This window comes from Lissotriton helveticus, chromosome 3_1 (assembly GCF_964261635.1).
Source record: "Lissotriton helveticus chromosome 3_1, aLisHel1.1, whole genome shotgun sequence".
Taxonomy (NCBI): Eukaryota; Metazoa; Chordata; class Amphibia; order Caudata; family Salamandridae; genus Lissotriton; species Lissotriton helveticus.
In genome coordinates this window covers 1,931,682,524-1,931,706,635 of record NC_136061.1, presented here as the reverse complement: position 1 = coordinate 1,931,706,635, position 24,112 = coordinate 1,931,682,524, and the positions used below count along the sequence as shown (strand labels likewise).

Here is a 24,112-nt window from a genome sequence, read left to right as displayed (position 1 = left end):
ACACACTCAAATCAAAGCGATCGCGATCCAGATGATCCAGATAAAACAGGAACCACCTCATACAAAGCAGGCACAATTCCGATGAGAACTCGGGGAAAGCCGGTCCAGCGGCACAGTCACAGGATTGTCGTTTGGCCATGTAAGGCAAAAGAGGAAAAGGAGACCCATCGAGGTCGGTCCAAATGGGATCCGGCTGGCGAACCTCCGGAGCAGAAGGAGGCACAGGATGAAGAAGGGCAGCGGACTTCCGTACATCCACACCAACAGCAGCCTCCAGGTTCACGACCCCAAGGAAAGTTCCAGCAGCACACAACAGAGATGAAGCCGCACAAACCGGGGGGGGGCCCGGCAGGTCCAGCCAAGGGACCTCTCTCCCGGATAGCGACAGGCGCGGTCATGGGCACCCCCCAGGAGCGCAGGGCGGCGAGGATGTCGCCAAGTGTAGGCTCACCTTTGCAGTATTCAGAAACCGTGCCGTGCGGCGGATCCGCATCGCCAGTCCCGGCAAGGCCGAAAGTCATGGGGCCGGCCGCCATCTTAGAAGCTCGGCGGGGCCGCTGCAAACACAGATCCCCGCCCGGATACCAGCGGGGCGATCAGGATATCGGCAGCCGCCAGCGGAGGTGTCACCAGGGCAGAAAGGAGGGTCACCAGAAGAAGGCTATGCGCCGGCACCCCACACGCCGCCGGCACCGTTCTCCGAGCCCGGGCGGAGGAACTCAAAATGGCCGGGCCGGAGAACAAAGGGGGGACAAGCCCGATGTACGGTGAACCCCGTCCATGGAAGGCAGCGCCCCAACACCAGGCCGCAGGATCGCCGGACCAGGCCCGGGGGGCCGCAAGCGGTCTATTAGCACATCGGCCTCTACGACCGACTCCACACCACCACCAAGGGCCCGCAACCGCGCCCCGCCCAGCCCGGGCGCCGCCAAGGAGTACCAGGCCCGGCCGCTCCGGAGGCCCCGAAGCAGACAGGGGCACAACTCAGGATCAGCAACACCCAGGAGCCACCGGAGCAACCGGTAAGTGTCCGTGTGGTATCGTCGTTCCACAGCACATCGTAGAATACTTCCCGGGGCAGGATAAAGTACAGGATAGTTGTCGTAGACAGGAGAGTGAACGGAGCCGAGCTAAAACGCGGCCATCTTGGACGCGAGCTTGGCTCCTCCCCGGATGCTCCTCCTTGTCCAGCTAACATCGCTAAAAATCTTGGCATCCGGTTTATCAAGGAACTTTTCATAAAACATCAACAAAGCAGCCACTGCTCGCCTTTTCCAACTATAACTTTTGAGAATGATCCTTCCTGTTATTCCTCAGAGCAAGAGAGCAATCTAGGTCGATGCAGTCATTCCGTACAAAATCAAGTATGCAAATTCCTGCTACCTGAGCTCCCATCCAAAAAGGTATCTGCCCATCCATGCACTTTGCTAGGACCCTCCTTTTAGAATCCTACTTTCCCAATACACATACATTTGGTAAGGAGGCAAAGCTGTTTCGATCTAGTCCTAAAAACGTTAGATCTAACTGCCATTAGCCCTTCTCAACCTCTAATAGCGGAGCTCTGATAACTCCCCTATTTTGTTAATAGCTCCCTCTTTTGTTAACAGTTCTTTTCCTCTGTTACCAACAGTTCCCTCTCTTCATTCAGCCCTGGAATTCAGGACTCTGGGTGAATGTGTGCTTAGAGCCAAATCATGTATTCATTTGTGTCAGTGGTGGGAGGACGGGCCATGAATTATCATTGTTAGTAGCTTTTCAGCCCATCAATGTGCGTATTCCACTTTCTGAATTCGAACCTGCAGGTTTCCCAATGCTCCCTACCATGCAAGGACTCATCCTTTAAAGGCTAGCTGCATGTCTGCTCTCTGCTGATCCTAAGTGCCCTGTTTGTGAGTGTCCGCAAGCATTCAGCAGCATTGTATTTAACATCAAAATTACTTGGGATTAGACAGCTCAGCCATTAGGCTACTTGGTCAGGCAAAGTAATATGTATTAATGGCAATGACAAACTACTACATGTATATTTATAAGGGATTTTTTTTTAAATGTATTTAAAGTACTCAATATTTAGTACTTATTTAAAGAACATTTTCTTTTTGGGAAATAATTATATTGGCTATCAAGGGAAACCAGATAGGTGTAAAGGTGTTACCAATTTCTAAGGAACTTAACCCTCAAAAATACATGAAGAGGTTTCTTACCTTGTGTTTGAAGGGTAGGCATCGCTGTAGCTTCACTCGCAGACACAGACCTGCAAGAAACAGAATGCGGTCAGCAGGTTCGAATTAGTACAGGTTTGGGTCCTTCAATCTGGGCAAGAAATGCTCTTCCTTGGGTGTGAACAATTTCTTTTTGTCAATTTGCAGCATTGTGCATAACACGTTATTATACAGCACTGCTGCAACCTATTCATCACTCACGGCAGGATGACCGTCTAATTGGGATTCCTAAGGCTGTATCGGTACAAAAAAACAAGTGGTCAAAAGATTTGTAAATGTAAATGTGCTGGATTTGTAAAGCGCACGGCTGCCCGTGAGCGTCCCGGCGCTTGCTTAGGGAACCCGTCCTGGTATTCCCCTGTGAGAAACCCCGGCAGGGTGTCCACAAGGTGAAAGCCAGGCATCCCGCCGCGAGGGGCCGTAGTGGAGATTAAGCAAGCTATTGCCCAGAGTCGCAGAGTGTGACCCCGTGAGTTGAGTAGGCACCAGAGCGAGAATTGTCGAGTCTGTGGAATTTTTGAGCCCGAGACCCGCCGAGGCGGGGAATCGAACCCTGGTCCACGGTCGATCTCAGCTTCCGGGTCTGCCGCCTCTAACCACTGAGCCACGCTTGTCCACTTTGTCTAAAATAATATTTATATTCAGCATTCAAATCCAGCAGGATATGGAGATATATATATATATATATACATACATATCTCACAAGAAGATCCCAGGTTCCACCACATAGGAAAAAACACACGGGCACAGACTCCAATTGATGTGTAAGCTTATTTCATCAAAACAAGGTCCAAATGACGCGTTTCGGCCGCCGGCCTTGATCACATAACACGCTACATATTATATATATATATATATATATATATATATATACACACACACATACACACACACACACACATATATACACACAAGAAAAGTTTGTGCACCAATATATATTCATGTTTGTTAATTATCTTAATTTGCAGATGTTGCCAAGTGATTTCTGTGCCCTTCTGGTTGGTTACAACTGGACACTGAATAACCAGGCATTGCCGATATGAAAGTGTGCAACCTATTTTAAACCATAATAAAATCTCTAATAGGTTGCACAAAAACATTTTTGCAAACTAAAACTTTCTATACACTTTTGTGAGTAGCTCATGGATTGATACAACAATGTACAGGAAACATTCTAAACGGGAGTTATAAATTCTCAAGATGGTTTGTTCAGAAATATGGTTCCAAGTTCTTACAAATTCTGTGAGCTGGGTTATGGCTCTAGTTTTTCATAACGTCGATCTTCGCAGACAGCTGCTAGGCAAACAAGAGACAGTGATATCCAAGTTGGACCTACAACACGGTTTGTGTCTGCTATTGGCTAGGCTTCTCTAAAAGAAAGGAGGAACTTAACTGAAAAAGTGAATTGAAGTAAGTCGACCCAGACAAACCAGGGGCAACTACTGGGTAGCAACTGTCAACTATCTTCAGTTTAACATCTAAACTTCATGTAGAGTTTCACCTAGCACCATAATATGCTTAAGAAAAAGGCAGTCCCAACTTTTAACTCTCTAAGTATTGTCTAGCTAGATGCCAATCATAACTGCATCTGGATTTGGACATGCGTATATTCTTTTCATAATAAAGCTTCTGGCCATCACCAATCGAGAAAGCTACAATTATGACAAGATTTGATGCAGCCTACCTACCAATAGCGCAAACAGGACTAACAATATGGTAACAGCCCAAGACAACCTGGAAAAAATAGCAAGCTTGTATAAAAATTAAAGCATTTATAAATAAACAAAATCTTATTTTGGAGAGCAGGTTATAAAAGGTAGGAAACACTAGACTGCAGCAGTAGCTTTAGGCTCATTATGTACAGAGCTATGAGGTCCGCCGGGCATCATCCATACTACTTAAAACACATTTCAAATGGGGAAAAAACAAGCATTTGCAATGCAATAGGTCTCGCATTAGGAAAGTTTTGAAGTATTGGTATTGTAAATGAAATTTTTTTTATTTATGTGTTGGTTTTGAAAATAGCGAAATTAATAGCTTTGTCATTTACAATGCCAATAGTTTTAACTTTCGCAAACGTGGCACCTATAGCATTTGTAATGCAATATGTGTTGTATTTACATGACTTAGATGTATTAATATTACAAATAACAATGGCTTTTATGTTTTTTAATAATTAATACTTAAATAAAAGTTATTGTAATTTATAATGGCAATAGCTTAAACTTTTGTAAATAACTTTTGGGAAGATTATGTTCAGTGTATTTTATTGTGATGAAAATCCAAGAACAGAAGTGAAATATTAACATATTTTTGTGACATTTGTAATAAAGCTTGAAACATTGAGAGAACGTATTAGAACCAGTTGTTGTTGAATGGTTGCACAGAATGATGCTGTGGCCTTCAGTGGTGCCGAGTGATGCTGTGGCCTTCAGTGGTGCCGAGTGATGCTGTGGCCTTCAGTGGTGCCTTCAGTGGTGCCGAGTGATGCTGTGGCCTTCAGTGGTGCCGAGTGATGCTTTGGCCTTCAGTGGTGCTGAGTTATTCTGTGGCATTCAGTGGTGCTGAGCGATGCTGTGGCATTCAGTGGTGCTGAGCGATGCTGTGTCATTCAGTGGTGCTGAGCGATGCTGTGGCATTCAGTGGTGCTGAGCGATGCTGTGGCATTGAGGGATGCTGTGCGCGGAGTGGTGCTGTGGCGTTGAGGTGTGCTGAGTGATTCTGTGGCGCTGAATGGTGCTGTGGCGCTGAGTGGTGCTGTGGCGTTGAGTGGTGCTGTGACGTTGAGTGGTGCTGTGGCGTTGAGTGGTGCTGTGGCGTTGAGTGGTGCTGTGGCGCTGAGTGGTGCTGTGGCGCTGAGTGGTGCTGTGGCGCTGAGTGGTGCTGTGGCGCTGAGTGGTGCTGTGGCGCTGAGTGGTGCTGTGGCGCTGAGTGGTGCTGTGGCGCTGAGTGGTGCTGTGGCGTTGAGTGGTGCTGTGGCGTTGAGTGGTGCTGAGTGATGCTGTGGTATTGAGTAATACTGTGGCATTGAGTAATGCTGTTGCGCTGAGTAACGCTGTGGTGCTGAGTAACGCTGTGGCACTGAGTAACGCTGTGGCGCTGAGTAACGCTGTGGCGCTGAGGGATGATTTGGAGGGATGAGTTGGAGGGTGGAGTTGGAGGGTGGAGTTGGAGGGTGGAGTTGGAGGGTGGAGTTGGAGGGTGGAGTTGGAGGGTGGAGTTGGAGGGTGGAGTTGGAGGGTGGAGTTGGAGGGTGGAGTTGGAGGGTGGAGTTGGAGGGTGGAGTTGGAGGGTGGAGTTGGAGGGTGGAGTTGGAGGGTGGAGTTGGAGGGTGGAGTTGGAGGGTGGAGTTGGAGGGGTGGAGTTGGAGGGGTGGAGTTGGAGGGGTGGAGTTGGAGGGGTGGAGTTGGAGGGGTGGAGTTGGAGGGGTGGAGTTGGAGGGGTGGAGTTGGAGGGGTGGAGTTGGAGGGGTGGAGTTGGAGGGGTGGAGTTGGAGGGGTGGAGTTGGAGGGGTGGAGTTGGAGGGGTGGAGTTGGAGTCTGGAGTTGGAGTCTGGAGTTGGAGTCTGGAGTTGGAGTCTGGAGTTGGAGTCTGGAGTTGGAGTCTGGAGTTGGAGTTTGCGGGTGGATTTGGAGGGTGGCTTTGGAGTGTGGATTTGGAGGGTGGCTTTGGAGTGTGGATTTGGAGGCTGGAGTTGTAGTTGGAGGGTGAATTTGTAGGGTGTAGTTGGAGGATGAATTTGTAGGGTGTATTTGGATGTTGTAGTTGGAGGGTGGAGTTGGATGGTGTTTTTGGAGGGTGGATTTGTAGTTGGAGGAAGGAGTTGGAGTGTGGCATTGGCAGTAGTCGAGACCTAAACATATATACATAACTCTATTTTGTGCACAGGCTTGGATTGCCCTGATGGTGGTGGGGGAACGAGGCACTGACCGTGCCCATTTTCTGTCATCATAAGTCACTGACAACATGAGCAGAACTCGTATGTACTTGCACTTGATGCTGCCACAAACATAAATTATTTAAGAAAAAGAAACAAACAAAGAAATGGTGACAAGTTCTTTGTTCCCACTGTGTTTTTAATGTGTGACCCCCTAATTTGGGTGGGAAGGTTGGTGGCTGGGGGTTCCTCCTTTTGAAGCTTTTATTCAGTTTGGGGCTGGGTTCATATAGGTTTGTGAGGATTTTCTTTCAAAATATGTGCTTTCCGCTACATTACTAATAGTCTCCTACTCTCCTTAAATTGAAGCGAGCAAGCCCAAAGCGATCCTTTCATAATAGTATACTAGTTTATATAAACACAACATGTGTCAGCCAGGGCGGAAAGCCTCGAATAGATGACAATAATGTCAAAGCCTGGAATTTATCACAATAAGCTGACAATGGTCTCAGAAGAGAACCCCGCCCAACGCAGAGTCTTACTATGGCATACACTGTGCACACCTTTAACACACACTCATGCACCACGGGGTATTAGTCAGCTATTGACAATAAATAGTCATGTTCATTTATTCATCGGTTCTCTTAGCCCTGTGACTTCCAGCGCCCGCTGTCCAAGGGAGAAGCGCCGTTTTAAAAATCAGAGGCACTCGGTTTTATCGACCTCAGAAGCATGAAGGCTTGGGTCTTCAAACGGAATTCTGCAGCAGGTACACTATTCTCCGGAGCTGCCTACACAGTTCTGAATGCATGGTTCTATTAGTTCCAACTAGCAAAGTTTCCAAGGAAACGAGCATCCGTTTCGAAATGTATCAGAGATATAAACTGCGTAACAGGAAACGTAGGTCTGACTGAGCGTACCTATTGTAGCATGGCACCTTGTCAGCTAGGAGTGTTTTAAGGCGTAATGCAATTTGAATCAGCTTGAACAAGAGTTTAAAAATGCTGTCAAATAGGAAGCGCTGTATAAATGCAATTTAATATATCAGAGTAAACAGGCTCCAATATTGTGCATATATTTCTGTGTCGAGTGTGTTTTCGTTTCTAAATTACAGAAACACATGGATTCACCTCTTACTCCCTCACTTGAGAACTGCGTGTGATCCTGAGCAAATGATTTCTGTTTTTTTATCCAAATGTGCCAATCATTAGAGCGTCTAGATGAGGGTTAGCTAGCTCTATGCGCTGCAAAGGGACATGCCGTTTTTATGAAGCATTTCAAACAGAGTAGTTTGAAAATGTTGGCAGCTTTAAATAAAGCTCCGTTAGAACTTGTGTTTGGTTTGCTGTGGTTGAATTGACCGCTACCCCAATGGAAGGGGTTTATAGTTTAAATGTCGGGTTTACTAGCATGTTAGTTAGCCCTGAGATTCGTTGTTTGTGTGCATGGACTGTCTTGGACGTTTCGTGACCAAATCAAGCCCCCTGTACGTTCACCCTGCATTGGGAGGAAACCTGTATCTCACATTTTTTTAAAAGACATGTTTATGAGCGTAGGGTCACCTCCTGATTTATTGATTCTGGTTTCCTGCAGAATTCTGCTTTTCCGGCGGAGAAATGCAGCGTGTTCAACCCTGTGGGTCTGTCGTGTTCAGACGTGAAATGTTTACCCTACCTCTGATTTACACCTTCCAGGTGCTTCGAGCCTGCCATACCTGGCCCAGACTCCAAAAACACGAACCATCTCTACAGCCTCCGTTAGATAACAAGCAGAGTGTAACGTTTTTTGCGCATTTGCAACAATATTTATTAATGCGTTTTTATAAAGCGCAGACTTTACCTGAAGTTGTCAGAGCGCTTTACAATCGTACTAGATACATTACATAAGGACTCCGTTTATTTGTACATTATGTAATGGTGCATTTTTATTGTAAAGCACACTAACACGTTTGGATGAGGTCTGCACTACATTCAAATACATAAATGAACAAGAGAACATTACAAGCGAACAAATTTCAAAAGGAAACGTTACATTACATGAGGCAAAAGTGACAATCGTGAGCAAACAAAATACAAGAGGAGCAAACGGTGCATTACAGCAGGAAAAAGAGACTACGCACGCACATGTACACGCACTACAGCACCCCGGTACCTCTAACTTCCCCTCCCAAGGTTCCAAAGGTGCCAGTCATCCCACTACGCTCTTGGCCTGGGTGGGATAATGCCACCTCTCTCCCAGCCGGTACTCGGTGTCGGGGACAGGGGGAGTGAGTGAAAGGGGCCGCTCTCAGTGAGGTGGGGGAAGAGAAGTCTCCATGCCAGGCAGTGGTCACAGCGCCGCCCGGGCTTCGCCGTCCAACTACCGTCCTACGAGAACAGGGCTAAGGGGCTAAGGATAGGTCTTGAACAATGTCACGTGACAGAAAGGACGCCCAATGGGAGAGCGAGTACGTTCTGTGACGTAAGGCGGACTTCCAGGAAATCCTTGTTGTGCTAGAGAGACGTTGAATGTGGCGTAGTGCGTCAGCTCTACATCCTGTAATTCTGGGCAAGTCGTTTAATCACCCGGTGCCTACCAAAAATGAATTTGTCCGTGTGTAATGCAGCCACCACCGCGGGACGAGAGCAGCCTGAGACACCCGGTGAGTGGGGGAGAGGGGGGGTGTGCGTGCGTGGCTGTGTGTGCGCGTGAGCCTGTCCTGTGAGTGGGGGGGGGGGGGGTGCGTGGCTGTGTGTGCGTGCGTGAGCGGGGAGGGATGTGCGCGCGTGTGTGGTGTGTGTGTGTGTGCGCGCGTGTGTGTATGTGTTCTCGGCTTCCTGGCAATCTGAGGCAGCGGATGTGCATGGCGCCAGGTGCAATCGGCGTGCGTGTCCGAACACTGTCTCAGATTCCCAGGAGACTGACAACAATAGTTGTCGAGCTAGACGCATGCTATGCATGCGCACTCTAGCTCGACCTAAAAAGTGAAGGGGCCTTTCATATGCACAATGAAATAGAAGACCAACATTTGTGACATACTGTGCACTTTTGTTTCATGATAGAAACATATTCTTGAATGGCACTGCAGTGGGGGGGATGGGGGGGGGGGGAGGCGGGCGGGGAGGTGGGGCGCGCGGCATATTCTCTGTCATGTAAAGCGCTCTGATACCCGATACCTTTGGCTCAAGTTCCCGCTATATAAAACTCTGGAGAAAAAAAAATAAGTGACGGAGGGCAGCAACGAATAATTAAGGCAAGAGCAGTGGCACGCCTTTTAGGACACATTGTTTCTCCCGAACTCAGGAGTACTTTACAAGACAATACATTACAGATTGAGAGTCCTAGTCAGGTCAGCAAAACAGACAATTATGATAACCGGTCATCGGAAGGGCTGGTTAGAAGCCTCCGTCAAGGTTCATCCTTCAGGTACATTTCCAATCCCCAAGTCTTCTTTTGACTCTACTCAGCATGAAAATGAATACTCAGTATACTGGATGACCAACATGCCATGTCCAATGTTCCGTAAATGCCTGTCTTATGGCAGGCATTTACGGACTTAATGCCTTGGCCTGGTTCGTCTGTCAGTGTCATCTATGGCATCATAGTGGTACTCCTCTACCTCACGAAAGAACCTCCTGCAGACTTGAGCACACACACATTTAGCTAGACTGGTGTCAAAATTCATTTTTAGGATGTTTGTAAAACCTTAAGAACTCAAGTTATGGGTCTGCTTCTCTAGGCACAAGCATACAGAAACATGAGCGCCTGCTCTGCTTCTTCAATTTAAATGAGCGCAACTGGACACTACTAGCCTGAAACACAGGTGGGTTGTTTGGGATCCGACTGATTCAGGCTGTAGGGGCTAGACTACCCTTTTCCCTTTAACATCCACCACTTATAGGTGGTTACTCACCAACATTCTATTTAATTTATATAATATATTTGCTAATTTAAGAAATCTTTCTCTTTTCTGCTTGCTTGACAACCGACTTTAGAGCTAGGGACCGGTGATATATCATCCTCCTGCCTGTTTGCCAACTTCATGTGGTTCTGGACAGAACTGGATACTGTATATTTCCAGGTGTGTTCCAGCTCTTGCTGCCCAGACACGTTTGAGACATATATCTTCATGTTATGTTATGTTATGTTAAGGGGGTGCTTATAAAGCGCACCGTCACCGTGAGTTTCCTGGCGCTGATTGGATGCTGAAAGAAACAGAGGGACTTTAGCTAGATTGTGGAAAAAGCCAGGTTTTTAGTGATTTGCGGAATTGGATGAGAGTGTTAGAAATCCTAACTGAGAGAGGAAGGGAGTTCCAAAATTTGGGGCCAAGGTAGGCGAATCTCCGACCACCAGATCTACAGAGTTTAATAGAAGGGACAACCAAGAGGTGTAAGTGTGATGATCTGAGGGTACGTGAAGGGCAATAGGGCCGAATAAGGGATTTCAGGAAAGCGGGGCAAGAGCCAGAGAGAGACTTAAAAATAAGGCAGCCAAGCTTGAAGGCTGCCCTTAGGCTTACAGGGAGCCAGTGCAATTTGATGAGAAGGGGTTTGGCAGACTGCCATTTCGGTATCCCGAGGGCCAGTCTCGCCGCCTGGTTTTGAATGATTTGCAGCCTATAGATGGAACATTTAGGCAAACCATGATAGATGGAATTCGAAAAATCCAGGCGGGAGAGGACGAGGGCCATGATAACTTGCAACAGAGCATCAGGGGTGAGGAGGTAAGCCACCTTCCTAATCCTGCGCAGCTGGAACATGCAGGAGGAGACCACCGTCCCCACCTGAGGCCCGAGAGATAGCCCAGCGTCAATGGTGACCCCGAGGCTTTTCACCGAGGCCACCGGGATAGGAGGGGGGCCAAGTTCTGCCGGACAGAAATGTGGATCCCAGTGGGCAGCGCTCTTACCAGGCAGGAGGAGCTCCGTCTTTCCTGGGTTCAGTTTAAGCTGGTTCTGACACATCCACTGAAGGATATGGGACATGACTGCCTGGAAATTGGGAATAGCAGAGGGAGAGTTTAAAGAAAAGATGAGTTGCAGGTCGTCCGCGTAATTAAAGACTGTGACGTCCCACTGCCTCAGAGAAAAAAGAAGAGGACGAAGATAGAGATTAAAGAGAAGGGGGGATAGAGAGGAGCCCTGGGGGACCCCACAAGGCAGGTGCTCCCTGGGAGCCCTAAATGTGCCTAGGCTGAGGGTCTGAGATCTCCCAGTGAGGAAGGATTTGACCCATGCCAGCGCCAGGCCCTGGATGCCGGCCTGTTCGACACGGTGGAGGAGGATGTTATGGTCCACCGTGTCGAAGGCGGCCGACAGATCTAATAGTACCAAGGCCTGGGGGGTACCCTTGTCAGCTCCGTCTCTCAAGGTGTCCAGGACGGCCAGGATCACAGTCTCTGTAGAGTGACCAGGTCGGAAACCGGCTGGTTAGCTTCGAGAAAGTTAGAACTCTCGATGAACCTAGAGAGACAGGCAGTGACATGGGCTTCCAAGATTTTAGAAAAGAAGGGTAGAAGAGAGATAGGACGATAGTTTGCCGGGACGGCAGGATCGGCTCCAGGCTTCTTCAACAGAGGCACCAGAACGGCCTCCTTGAAGGAGCTGGGTACCGTCCCGGAAAGGAGAGAAGAATTAAGCAAGGGAAGGATGCAGTCAGGTAAAGAGTGGCAGATGTCCCGTAGTATAGAAGGCGGGCAGCGGTCGTCAGGAGAACCAGACTTAATGCGAGCGGCCAGAATGGCTAGGGATGTGGGGTCTAAGGGGGGGAACTGAGTAATGGAAAGAGCATTATGAGGGGGAGTAACAGAATCAGCGCCAGGTGAGGTGACCGGAATAGTGTCCTTAATCAAGACAATCTTCTGTATAAAAAAAGTGCTGAGTGCATTACAGGATTCCTGTGTAGGGGCCTGGGTCGGGAGCGTTCTGGGATCGGAGGTGAATTCATCCAGGACTCTGAAGATCTCCTTCGACTTGCAAGGGGCTAGTAAGATTCTCTCTGAGGCATAGGCTTTTTTGGCAGCAGAGATGGCAGATTTATACTTATTACGGACTGCCACATAAGTATCTCTGCTTGACAAGCAGTAATCTCTTCTCCACTTACGTTCTGATTGGCGGAGTTCCAGCTGTATGGATTTTAGATGGGGAGTAAACCATTTATGAGAGTTACTGTGTCGGGACCGAGGGAACATGATTAGAGGGGCAAAGATGTCGCTAGCTGACACGAGCCAGTCGGACACCTGGCCATCTAGCTCGTTGATGTCAATATTGTTGAGAATAGGGGGGCGTGTGTGAGACAGGTGAGATAGCAATTTGGAGGAATCAACAGCCTTCCACTTACGAGCCATGCCACCCTCCCGCGGGGGAATCCTGATCTGACCAGCCACCGAGATGGTGGTATCAATTAGGAAATGATCAGACCACACACAAGGTGTGGTAAGCGGGCAGGAGGTCTTCACCCCATGGACCCAGATGTGGTCAAGTATGTGACCGCCACTGTGAGTGGGAGAGGTGACTAATTGGCTAAAGTTCAGGCTCGAGAGACCTTCGAACAATTCGGTGGCATGGGACCGGCATCCTTATGCTGGAACCAGTAGTTAAAGTCCCCAACAATAGCTATGCGTGGGGAGGAAGTGGCTAGACTGGCAAGCTGTTCAATGAAAGATACGGGGAAGGAGGGCATGGGCTGGGGAGGGCGATAGAGTACCATAAGGGTAACTGCACCTGCCTCAGTCCCAAGGCTGAGAACCAGATTGTCCACTTCAGGAAGAATCATAGAAGTGGAGGCAATAACCTTGATGTTCTTACGTATTACCGCTGCGACCCCCCCCCCCCCCGGGGCGGCCCCCTGGGCGGTTGGTGTTAAGCAGGTAATAATCTGGAGGTAACGCCAGGTCTCAGAAAGTAGAAGGACATCAGGCCTCTCAGTCATAAGTAAGTGAAAAATGTCAGTTTGATGTCTGACAAAAGAACGAGTGTTTAAATAAAGTAAACGGATCTGTGACTCGGAGGTGATAGGAAAGGTGGAATGAGTGACCGGGCCCAAATGAGGGGGAAGGTTACCTGCGATTCCAAGTGAAGTAATCTGTGTCCAGATGTTCAGCGGTAGAGGACAAGCGGCGGATTGTAGGTGCATGAGGACAGAAGGGGAGTAGGAAATAGCGGTAGCGACGTCCCTGGCCCCTGGGCCCGTCTGGCCGCGGACGGGCGCAGACGGGCTGGACTTAAGCGCGACTTCGGCGCGCGAACGACGTGCCCGCTGCGCCCGTCCGCGGCGCTCCCTGTAAGGGGGCGCCATGTTATAGGGCAGATGGTTGGTGTGAGGCTCCGAGCGCTAGACCGCTCGCCTAGTGAGCCTCCTCACCCAAGATGGCGGCCAACTGTGAGTCCCAGCAGGACTTGAATCTCCTGCAGGACCGATTGATGAAGAAGGGGAGGGAGTGCAGCGCAGAAAACGCCCAGCGCGCAGCCCCAAAAGCACCTGCACAACAAAAATTGTGGTTAGCAGAAAAAACGGTAAAATCACATTAAAACGCGCGAAGTGCGCAAATTGCCTCTAACACATAGCATATTTCCCCAAGACTCGCTCTGGTCAATTTCGAGCGTCCTAACAGTTGGGGGGCCGAGATATAATGCCTTTTATAGGGCAGATGGTTGGTGTGAGGCTCCGAGCTGCACCTGAACTGCAGTGCAACCTTTTTCTTTATATATCATTTTTTCTTTTTCACATCTTACCTTTCCTCTAATATCCATTAGGATTACATGGATGGTTGTAGGCCGCAATATTATTACTCTGCTTTCTATTGAATCAAAGACATTGTCATATTGACCAATACTCGTGGGAATTGTGATTATACCGTCTATTATCTATTCCGGCAAGCAACTATGTCAATATGGTCACGTTTTGGGAGCTATCACTTCCCCACATCAAGTCCTCTCCACGGTTGGAATGTTTTAAACACTGAATTTCTTAACCACTCCATTTCTTCTCCAGCTGACTCTTTCCCATCCCCTCTTTTTCCTTCTCCGCATCTCCTTTTGCCTCTTACCCTGCAAGTGTCTCTTGTTTCCCCCTTTTCAAGTTCATGCAGGGGTGTAGAGCCATAAGAGATGTTTGCTTTTATTTATTTATTTATTTATTTTTGCAATTTATACAGCGCGAACAAATGCCCGTAGGCGTCTCGGCGCTAGATACTGTGAGTGGGTTCCCAGGGACTAAGTCGGCTGCTATTCTTGACCAAACAGCCAGGTCTTTATTTTTCTACGAAATTGCATCAAGGACGTGCTTTCTCTAATGGCAACTGGCAAAGAGTTCCACAGTCTGGGAGCAGCCACCAAGAAGCGTCTATCACCCCAAGTGACTGTTTTGGTACGTGGTATCAGCAGAAGTTCTTGATTGTTAGATCGAAGCGATCTTGTGGCTGAATGGAACCTAAGGTGAGATTTAAGGAAATGTGGGCCAAGGTTGTGCAGTGCTTTATACACTATGCAGAGTGTTTTGAATTTGATCCTATTCCGGATCTTGAGCCAATCGAGGTTTCGTATGGACTCAGAGATAGGCATGAACTTAGGTGTTCCTGACAGGAGGCGGGCTACAGCGTTCTGGATTGTCTGCATTTTATTTGTTACTCTGGCTTGGTTGTTACTAAATAGGCCATTGCAGTAATCTAGAGAGGCCAACACTAGAGAGCTTACCAATGTTTTACCTGCTGCAATTGGTAGAAACGGCATGATTTTCTTTATCAGCCTAAGTTTGTGGTGAGCAGTGGCTGCTATTTTGTTTGCGTGGGCCATAAAGTTCAGGTTCTCATCAAAAATCACACCAAGATTTCTGACGCTAGGAACTGGTTTAGGGGGGTCTCCGAACCTGGCAGGCCACCAGGTGGTCGACCAGCTAGGTGAAAGGCATCCGAAAATGACCAACTCCGTTTTTTCGGAGTTTAGTTTTAGGCAGTTGGCGGCCATCCACTCTCCAATCGCCCGCATGCCCTCTTGAAAATTTTGTGCTACCTTTTCTCCGTCCCCATTAATGGCCAGCACAAGCTGCGTGTCATCGGCGTATGAGGTAAGGCTCATCCCATGGGCTTTGATGACAGAAGCCAGGTCCGACACATAGATATTGAATAGTGTCGGACTTAGGGATGAGCCTTGGGGTACCCCACACGGCAATGATAGCTTGTTTGATTGGAAATGGCCCAGTGTGACTATCTGCGTTCTACCAGCCAAGAAAGAGGAGAGCAAGTTTTTTGCCATCTGGCAAATGCCCATCTTTCCGACACGGTCGATCAAGATCTTGTGGTCGACCGTGTCGAAGGCTGCGGACAAATCGAGTAGTACCAGGATCGCTGTTCCTCCCTGGTCTCGGATTACTCTTATATCCTCTGTTGCTTTAATTAAGGCAGTCTCCGTACCATGGTACTTGCGAAAGCCAAATTGGGTGTTGTCCAGTAATTGGTACTTCTCGAAGAACTCTAAAAGCTGTGTGTTCATAGCCTTCTCAACCACTTTGGCTAAGAAAGGTAGGTTAGCTATGGGACGGTAGTTTTTTAGTTGTTGCTTATCCAAATTGGCTTTCTTTAGGAGAGGTTTAACCAGAGTGTTCTTCAGTATGTCCGGGTATATCCCCGTTCTGAAGATGGCATTACAGATTGTGGCTATATCAGGGGAGAGACAATCCAGGACTGGACGGATGACCTTGATGGGACAGGGGTCTAGTGCTGATCCTGATTTAATGGTAGCAATGATGTCCTTAATTTGTGTTTTTCCAAGGTCTGAGAACTGGTGCAGTTCGGTGTCTTGAGTCCTGCTGTCAGGCTCGGGTAAGTCAAGTGCTGTTTTGGTAGAGAATGCTTGGAATATATCGTTCACTTTAGTGAAAAAGAAATTAGCTAGGGTACGATGACAACGAGGGTTTACAGTATCGCTTATGTAATTAAATTGCTAGGCACCTTTGGTGGCATCTCCGATATTGTGAATACTTTGACTGATGTCAAAACCTTTACAACTAATAACAATGTAGTGTTTGGGTTTGTCATTATTTGTGCAGTGTTGTGATCTTAGTACTGTTGTTTTTTAATCACATTTTTCTATGTTTTTTAAAGGAACTAAGTCTGTACTCTGTTTTGTTTTCTGTGCCATGTTTTTTGTTTGTATGGATTTGTAATGTCTGTATATGTTATTTAAATATTTATTTATGTTTTATCTTTAGTTTCAGCCCTGAGGAAGCTCCCAGTGTGGGTGCAAAACGAGTTGGCTGATATCTTGATCTGAATGGTCTTAAATACAAAATAATTTTTCAATAAAGAAGTGACTGTTTGCATATAACTTTGGCTTCCTGGACTTTGTGAGCTGCGCACCCCCAACTTAGTCTAACTCTTGACAAAGCGCCTCAAATTTGCAGGCATGTGATAATACAGCTTTTATTCTGGTTCACACACAACTAATATCAAAATAGCTATTATACTTTTCTAAACATATTGTATTTAGTTTAAGAAAAACTCCCATTATATGGCATTTTTAGTGACATTTACCTCAAACGCGTAAATAGTACATTTCTCACATAAAGGCACCACAGGAAGTCATTTTAAGCAGTAATTTCCTCCCCTTGCTATTCCCTTCCACGCTCCATTCACTCGAAAAAAGGAAAATGTAATGTGTCCAGAGAGCCTTATTAGTTATCAACCTAAGTGTATACATATCTCTACGTTATAGAGGATCCGGGTCGGTGTTAGTCACTCAAGAGTGAGTATTCCACTTAATTTTATCAAGGTATTGCCATTACCTCCCCATCTAGTTCTCAGCTTCTCCTTGTTGTAATTAATTAAAGAGATTTAAAGATCTCAAACAAGAAGCGCTGCAAATCATGGGAATAACCTTCAATAAGTATTCAGAAATCTTGCCATTTGGACATCAAAATCTGTTTGTCCCCAAGCAATGGTGGCCTGAGGATGCGGAAGCGCCTCCTAACACAATTAGTGCTGACGGCAATCTGGGGATCAAGTTCGACGACACCCTAACCTTTGAGCAACAAGCGTTGGCTGTGGCAGTCACCTGCTTCAACATCATAAAAGGCCTAAGAAAATGTTTTGATCTTCTCCCTCTGGCAGCAAGGCGAACAGTGGTGGTGGCATTAATAACATCAAGACTGGACTATTGTAACAGCCTGTATGCAGGATCGAATAAAGCGGTCCTGCACAGGCTGCAGATGGTCCAGCATACTGCCGCCTGCTTGGTGATCAGATGGCCCAGGAAGTCCTCTGCCTCGGCAGCGCTTGATGCTCTCCATTGGCTACCCATTCGCATTTTGTTTAAAATATTGGTCATCACTTTCAGGGCCTTTCATTCTCAAGTCCCTAAATATCTTTTGAAAGGCTTCATCCGTTATTGTCCATCGTGAAACCTTAGATCCTCTACTGCAAACCTGCTTACTATCCCCAAGTTCAGGCTCGCTACCAAGTGAGGGAAATCCCTGGCAGTGATTGGTTCCAGGGTCTGGAACAAACTTCCTTCTCACCTATGCCAAATTTCCACTGAAGCACGTTTCAGGAAATTTCTTAAGATCTGGATATACAGTCTCACGGATACAGCGAGTAAAGCGCTGGTATGAGTGTTGGCTCCCACGGATAAGTGCAGTTGCGGACCAGTATGTCATCTACTCTGGTCCTAAGCGCCAAGATGCTCCTTGGAGTGATAGTGCGCTATAGAAGTGTCCCGTTACATTGCATTACATTCAAGTAAGTGTCTTCAGGTCGTATCAAAACTTTTGTAATTTTCAGATGGTGAACACCACTGTTTTCAATTATTATGTTCCTGAGTCTTACATGCCCTAAAAGGACTGACAGAAGTTCTTTCTTTTTCAAGTACACAGCCAATGTGTTTTTTGCTGCGACTAAACAAATCAACAGCAGAAGACGGTCAGTCTTGGTTTGGTGTTTTAGCATAGGTGAACACACGCTTACCAATACAAATAATACATTAGAGGGGGTTGGACTAATACTGTTTTCAATGCAGCAAGATTCTCTTTCCAGAAGTTTGAAATCTCCTGTAAGGCCACACTACTGATAACATACATCACTAGTGTGAGGGTAGCATGTGTCAAATTACCTATTGTATTTTAAATCATTAAGAAGACACTCTGCAAACCACCGACCCTGCCCCAATAAACAAACCTCTCCTCTACATATCTATTGCTTTGAGTAGTTACTCTTTCTCCAAAGGATGACAACCACATTTACGAATTGTAAAGGTAATACGTGAGCACAAAGAATATATTCATACAGCATAACCAAACCTGAGCTCTACATCTCAATTATTCAGATAATTATTCATTATTTACATGTACACCAATATATATTTGCGTATGATAACCAAAAGTTTCAATATCATTGCCTGGCAGTGCATCAGAAAGATAGGTGACCAAAAACTAAGTTGAAATATGAAAAAAATAAAAGCACATAATCCTCGTCACTCATTAGAGATAGTGAGAAAAACTGAGTACTATCTAGGGTCCTATTCCGATGTCGGACGGACCTGAGTCCATCCGACATCAGTCAGGAGCCGAAACGGACCGACCTGCTGTCATCGGTTGCGGCCCTGCCAGTACGATGCGACCGAACAGCGTTCGGTCGCATTCGTATACTTCACAATGCAAGAATGCATTCCGAGCGGAAAGCATGCTTGCAATATGAAAAGCAGGGGTGCAGTTCATCCCTGCACCCTGTGGCCGGCACCCCGAGGCTGCCATTCGGTAGCCTTGCACCCATGGCGGCCCTACTGGGGGCACCCAAAGACAGTTTCCGACTGTCTTTTCGTGCCAACCGGCATGAAAATGCCATCGTACTCCCTCGGTCGTAAAGAGGCGACCGGGGGAGTACTGGAGGATTTCCAGACGGCGGACAGGCTCTCCGAGCCTGTCGTCCACAATCCGGAAATCCGAGTCGGATTCCTTTCCGACCGAGCCCATCAGAATGGCTCGGTCAGAAATTAATCCGTGCAACACGTTCCGGTTCTGTCGGAAGGGCTCCGACCATCGTTCGGAGTCCTTCCAACCGAAATCGGAATCGGCCCCTTAATGATTCAAGTTACAAATCAGTTGTAAGATGTGAAGCCAGTTTAAGAGAAGGTAGAATAAGCAACAGGTCTGTCATTTTTAGTTGAAAGTACAACGCAGCATCAAGAGCACTTACCTATGAGGGTTGCTAACGAGCAGTGAGGCACCGTCGGTGTAAAGTGGATGACAACCAGATATTCCCCATCGCCCAAATCTTGTACAGCAACACAATCCTCAGTCACCACATCCAGCTCTTCCAATGTGTTCGGCTTTTCTGGATCACGGATACTCCGGATGATATCTGTGATGGAAAATAAAAAATGTGTTTAACCTGAACTCCATCATGCAGGCATGGCACACCTCAACCCGTCTACTAACAGAGTAAATTTGGTATGGATTAGTGCAGCCATCTAAAAATGCTTACAAAAACCAAGCAGTTCGCTTTGTACCCAACTTACCCTCTTTTCTAGTTCTCTAAAATACTCTAAGAACTATGAAGTTAAAGACCACGTATAACTCTTAAACAAGCTCTCACCCCAAGGGAAACTATTGATGTTCCTTCCCGGTTACCGCAAAGCCACAAAACTGTTCATGCCTGCGGTATTAGTGTCAGAGTGTACTTCGCAAATCGTTCCCCAGTAACCTGGGATTTCTTATTACCAAATAATGTCGCTGTGAAATGGAATTTTGCATCTTTAGTAATGTCTAAATTATGCAGCTTAATGATGCAAGTGCTTCAGGCCACGTTATATTATGGGATTAGACTTCAAGTTCCTTTTTTGAAACTTTGCATAACCTTTTATTTTCAGAGATAGTACCACTGAGAAACTAAACATTAGGGATAATTTCGTATTATTAAATCACAATATTGCACTCAGAAAGTTCAGATCTCTGCTAGTAGAAGTCTTCACTAATCCTAGTAGCGCAGCAGAGAAGACGCATTCCTAACAGGAACATGCAGCAACCAGAAAGGCAATAATTATTGCTGAAGGGGGCTTGCATTTTCCCTCTAAATCACAGGGATGAGGGATCATCAGTGTCTGCTGGTTAAAAGGGACTGAATGGAGACAGAAACAATTCTGAGGAAAAGGCACAAAAGAGAAGCACTGTTGCCATTAAGGAAAGATTCCGGAAAGGTTAAAGGGCAGTTGACATTGGCCCAAGGATCAAGGGAAGGTTGGAGGGACTTTGACTTCAAGGTTATGGGGGTGTTAAAGCAAACAATTCTGGGGGGTTGAGGTTAGGTCGAAGGTTAAGAAGATGGAAGCTTGCAAGTTTTAGGAGATTGTCTTTTAACAGGGTAAAAATCTGTTCTGTTGAACAGCCAAAGACTTGGGTGTCAAAGCTGTAGCTCTTTCCTAGTTCTCAGGCTTCCTTGTGGGCAGAATGCTGGAGGTATAGATTGTCTCCTTTACTTTATCAGTCAGAACTTTGGGGTGCGGTTTTCCTCAAGGATCAAGCTTTGTTATGCAGATGACACTCAGATCATCTTAAAGATCTTGACCTGTCTAGTTGGCAAATTGCAACTTTTTCAGGACTATGCTGCTAGGTTTGCCCTTGGTCTGAAGCTAAGAGATTACCTAGCCCCCACCCTAGCCACCTTATAATAGGTCCCGGTGAAGACTGTATCATGTTTAAATCTGTGTGCCTTGTGCACAAAGCAATATTTTCTCCTAGACGTTCTCCACTGTGCCAGTGTTTTACCCTGTCCCATCCAAAGTGACCATTGAGGGCCAATTCTTTATTGACATTTCCAGGTACAGATACAAAATATTTGGCAGTAGTCCCTTTCCTGGATCCGCAGCATCTAAATGGAATTCCCTGCCTTTCCATCTTTGACAGGAATCTGAAAACATACATTTAGGAAAGCCTTTAAGGTGAAGGGGAGAGGATGGCTTAAAAGTGAAAGGGAGAGGTTGGCATCAAAGTGAAAGGAGAGGTTGGCTTCAAGGTAAAGGGGGGTGGCTTCAATGGGAAGTTAACTTTAGGGTGAACCGGCAGTTGAGGTTGACTTCAAGGTAGTGTGACAAGATTTTCATTATGAAAGACAGGGACAGGCACAATATGACTAAATGTCCCATTATGACCCATTGTTAAAGGTATATATCAACCTAAATTATATATGTTATAAAAAAATTCAAAATTAAACAATCCCTCCTTTGCTGTGAAGATCTCTAGGTTCAGGCTGCTGCCAGGTTCTTGTCTTAAAGCTGCAATGCAGATTCCCCCCATTAAATTCGGCTGTGCTGCTTGAATGAGGCAAGGCAGCACATCAGGAGACTCTAAAGAAGTTAAGTTGTGTCCCTGGTGTGACGAGAGGGCCAGCTGAAAAGTGAGCCTGCGCAACCCCGTGATTAATGTGCACATTCACCCAACCCTCTCAAAAATCGGGAAATGTATTTGATTTAGAAGAAAGTGTTGGGGCGCCGGGACAGCCCTTAAAAAACCGGGACTGTCTGGGCAAATCCAGGAAGACTGGTCACCCTACTTCAAGGTTAAGTGGAAGTTGTGCAAGGTAAACAATTGCTGCAAGGTTAGGGAGAGGCTAGACTAAGAGGCAAGTTAGGGACAAGGATAGGAGAAACTTGGCGACAAGGTTAGCGTGATGCAGGCGTGGCTTCAGAGTTACAGAGGGTTCAAGGTTGGGTGGGTGACTGAGCTGAAAGTTGGAGAGAGACAAGTACAAAGTTGGAGGGCTGAAATCACGAGGAGGGGTGTCTTGAATTACATTGGGGTTTCATACACACTCTAATGTCAACATTGAAAAGAGGCTGGCTTAGAGTATGAGGATTAATCAACTTTAGGACATAGGGAAGTTGAGTTTAAGGTCAGGAATTCAAAGTTGTGACAAAAGGCTGATCTGAGGGCGAGAAGCCGGAACTGATATTTGAAGGAGGTTGAGATGTTTGCCAAACTGAATTGACAGAAGCAGAGTCAAACAATGGAAAGGAGGTAGGAGGCTGATATAGCATTTAGTGAGAAAATTGAGTTGAATGGTAAACTTTGTTGAGGCAGAGATGAAAGTTGATAATACAAGCATCACAGAAACACAGCTCAATTCTATCCTTACACAACTATTTCCCTGTAATATAAAGCATATCTCCTGTTGTCACACAAAAAAGACTCTGGCAATCCAGGAACCCAGCAAGGTAATCCTCCTCGCACTCCTCACATTACCTCACGCACTTTAGCTGAAAGGTAAGCGCTGCGATCCCTAAGGACAACTGGCACATTTTTAAGATATAAGACGCTGCTCATCGTTCGATTTATGCAACTTGGTCGCGTTCCCATTTTTTATTGGATTAATTTAATTTTTCGGCTTTTTGCCGATTTAATTGCGCTGCATCTCTGTGGGGGTAAACGGGGCCTGCTAGGTCATTGCTAGCACATTAATCGTTATTCTCACCGCTGTTACAGCGGCCCTTTAGCTGCTCTGTTGGTCGAGGGGACATCTTGGGTGAGGCAGTGCCGGCTGCGGCAGACATCTTTGTTAGCAGGCTAGCTGCTGGTTGACGCGATAGGCTCACAGGAGCCCATTTAAGACAGTTCGGCCAGGGCGCTCTCCCTGAAAGGTAAGCGCTGCGATCCCTAAGGACAACTGGCACATTTTTAAGATATAAGACGCTGCTCATCGTTAGATTTATGCAACTTGGTCGCGTTCCCATTTTTTATTGGATTAATTAAATTTTTCGGCTTTTTGCCGTTTTAATTGCGCTGCATCTCTGTGGGGGTAAACGGGGCCTGCTAGGTCATTGCTAGCACATTAATCGTTATTCTCACCGCTGTTACAGCGGCCCTTTAGCTGCTCTGTTGGTCGAGGGGACATCTTGGGTGAGGTAGTGCCGGCTGCGGCAGACATCTTTGTTAGCAGGCTAGCTGCTGCCTGACGCGATAGGCTCACAGGAGCCCATTTAAACCTGCCCCATGCAAGCGCGCAGCGTACGCGCGCAGCGGGCGCGCCGTGGGCACGCCAGAGGCGAGCCCATCTGTGCCCATCCGTGACCAGACGGGACCCGGGGCCAGGACCCCTGGTTTGCCTATCCTCTATGATAAAGGGGAGCTACAGACACTAAACCGTGGTAATATATCCCTCGAGGAGGGGAGCGCAGCCCTACTTCGACAGGAAGGGTTGTGGAAGGTTCCGGACAAAGGCTCTGGATGTGATCATGCCTACAAAGCAGGGGTCGTGCACTATGGGCTGTTAAACACCCGTTCCCTCCAAAAACACAATGGAGAGGTGTTTGCATTACTGGAGGACGGGGAGTTCGACGTGTTAGGAGTCACGGAGACGTGGCTGGAGGACTCCTCGTTGCCTGATCTTGTGGCTGCTCTACCGGCAACTTTCTCGGTCTTATGTTGTAATAGAGCGGGCGAGAAGAGAGGCGGAGGGGTGGCACTATTCTTTACAGACCGGATGCGAGGTGAGACAATCTTGGCAGAAAATTTGGGAGGGACGGAGGTGCTTGGTGTTAAACTGAGGCTGGGGATAGACTGCCTGATAGTCCTGGTGGTGTATCGTCCTCCATGGGGCACGCCGGAGTTTCTAGACCTGTTCCTGAAGCTAGTGCAGGACCTGCGCTCGAGGTACGATAACATGGCCATACTAGGGGACTTTAACTACCACTGGGAACTCATCCCTAAAGAAGGGCAGGCTAGCCAGATTGACGAGGCTCTAGCATCGTTAGGGCTAGTCCAACAAGTAAAAGGGCCGACACATGTGAAAGGTCACACGCTTGACTTGGTATGGACGACACTTCCGGTACAGGGATCGACGAGTACGTTGCCTTGTGTTTGGTCGGATCATTATCTGGTGAAGGGAAATCTCCTGATGAATTTACAAAAAAGGAAACCTGTAGAGGGGCAGAGGGTGGTGAGGAAATGGAAAAATATCAATGGAGACAAAATGGTGGCACATCTCCTAGCGAACCCACCCCTGAATTCTCTGAACGAGAATCCGGATGCCCTTCTCAGTAATTTGGATGACAGAC

General features: G+C 47.1%; 1 protein-coding gene across 1 annotated transcript in view; it reads right to left on the bottom strand.

The window, feature by feature from the left end:
• The window catches only part of CIAO2A (cytosolic iron-sulfur assembly component 2A), an 80,897-nt gene that overhangs the window by 39,463 nt on the left and 17,322 nt on the right, over positions 1 to 24,112 (bottom strand). Inside the window, exons 2-3 of the mRNA XM_078682967.1 lie at positions 19,261 to 19,425; positions 2,202 to 2,251 (exon numbers count right to left, since the gene is read on the bottom strand). Coding sequence (XP_078539093.1) covers positions 2,202 to 2,251; positions 19,261 to 19,425 — 215 coding nt within the window. The remainder of the gene's footprint in view (positions 1 to 2,201; positions 2,252 to 19,260; positions 19,426 to 24,112) is intronic.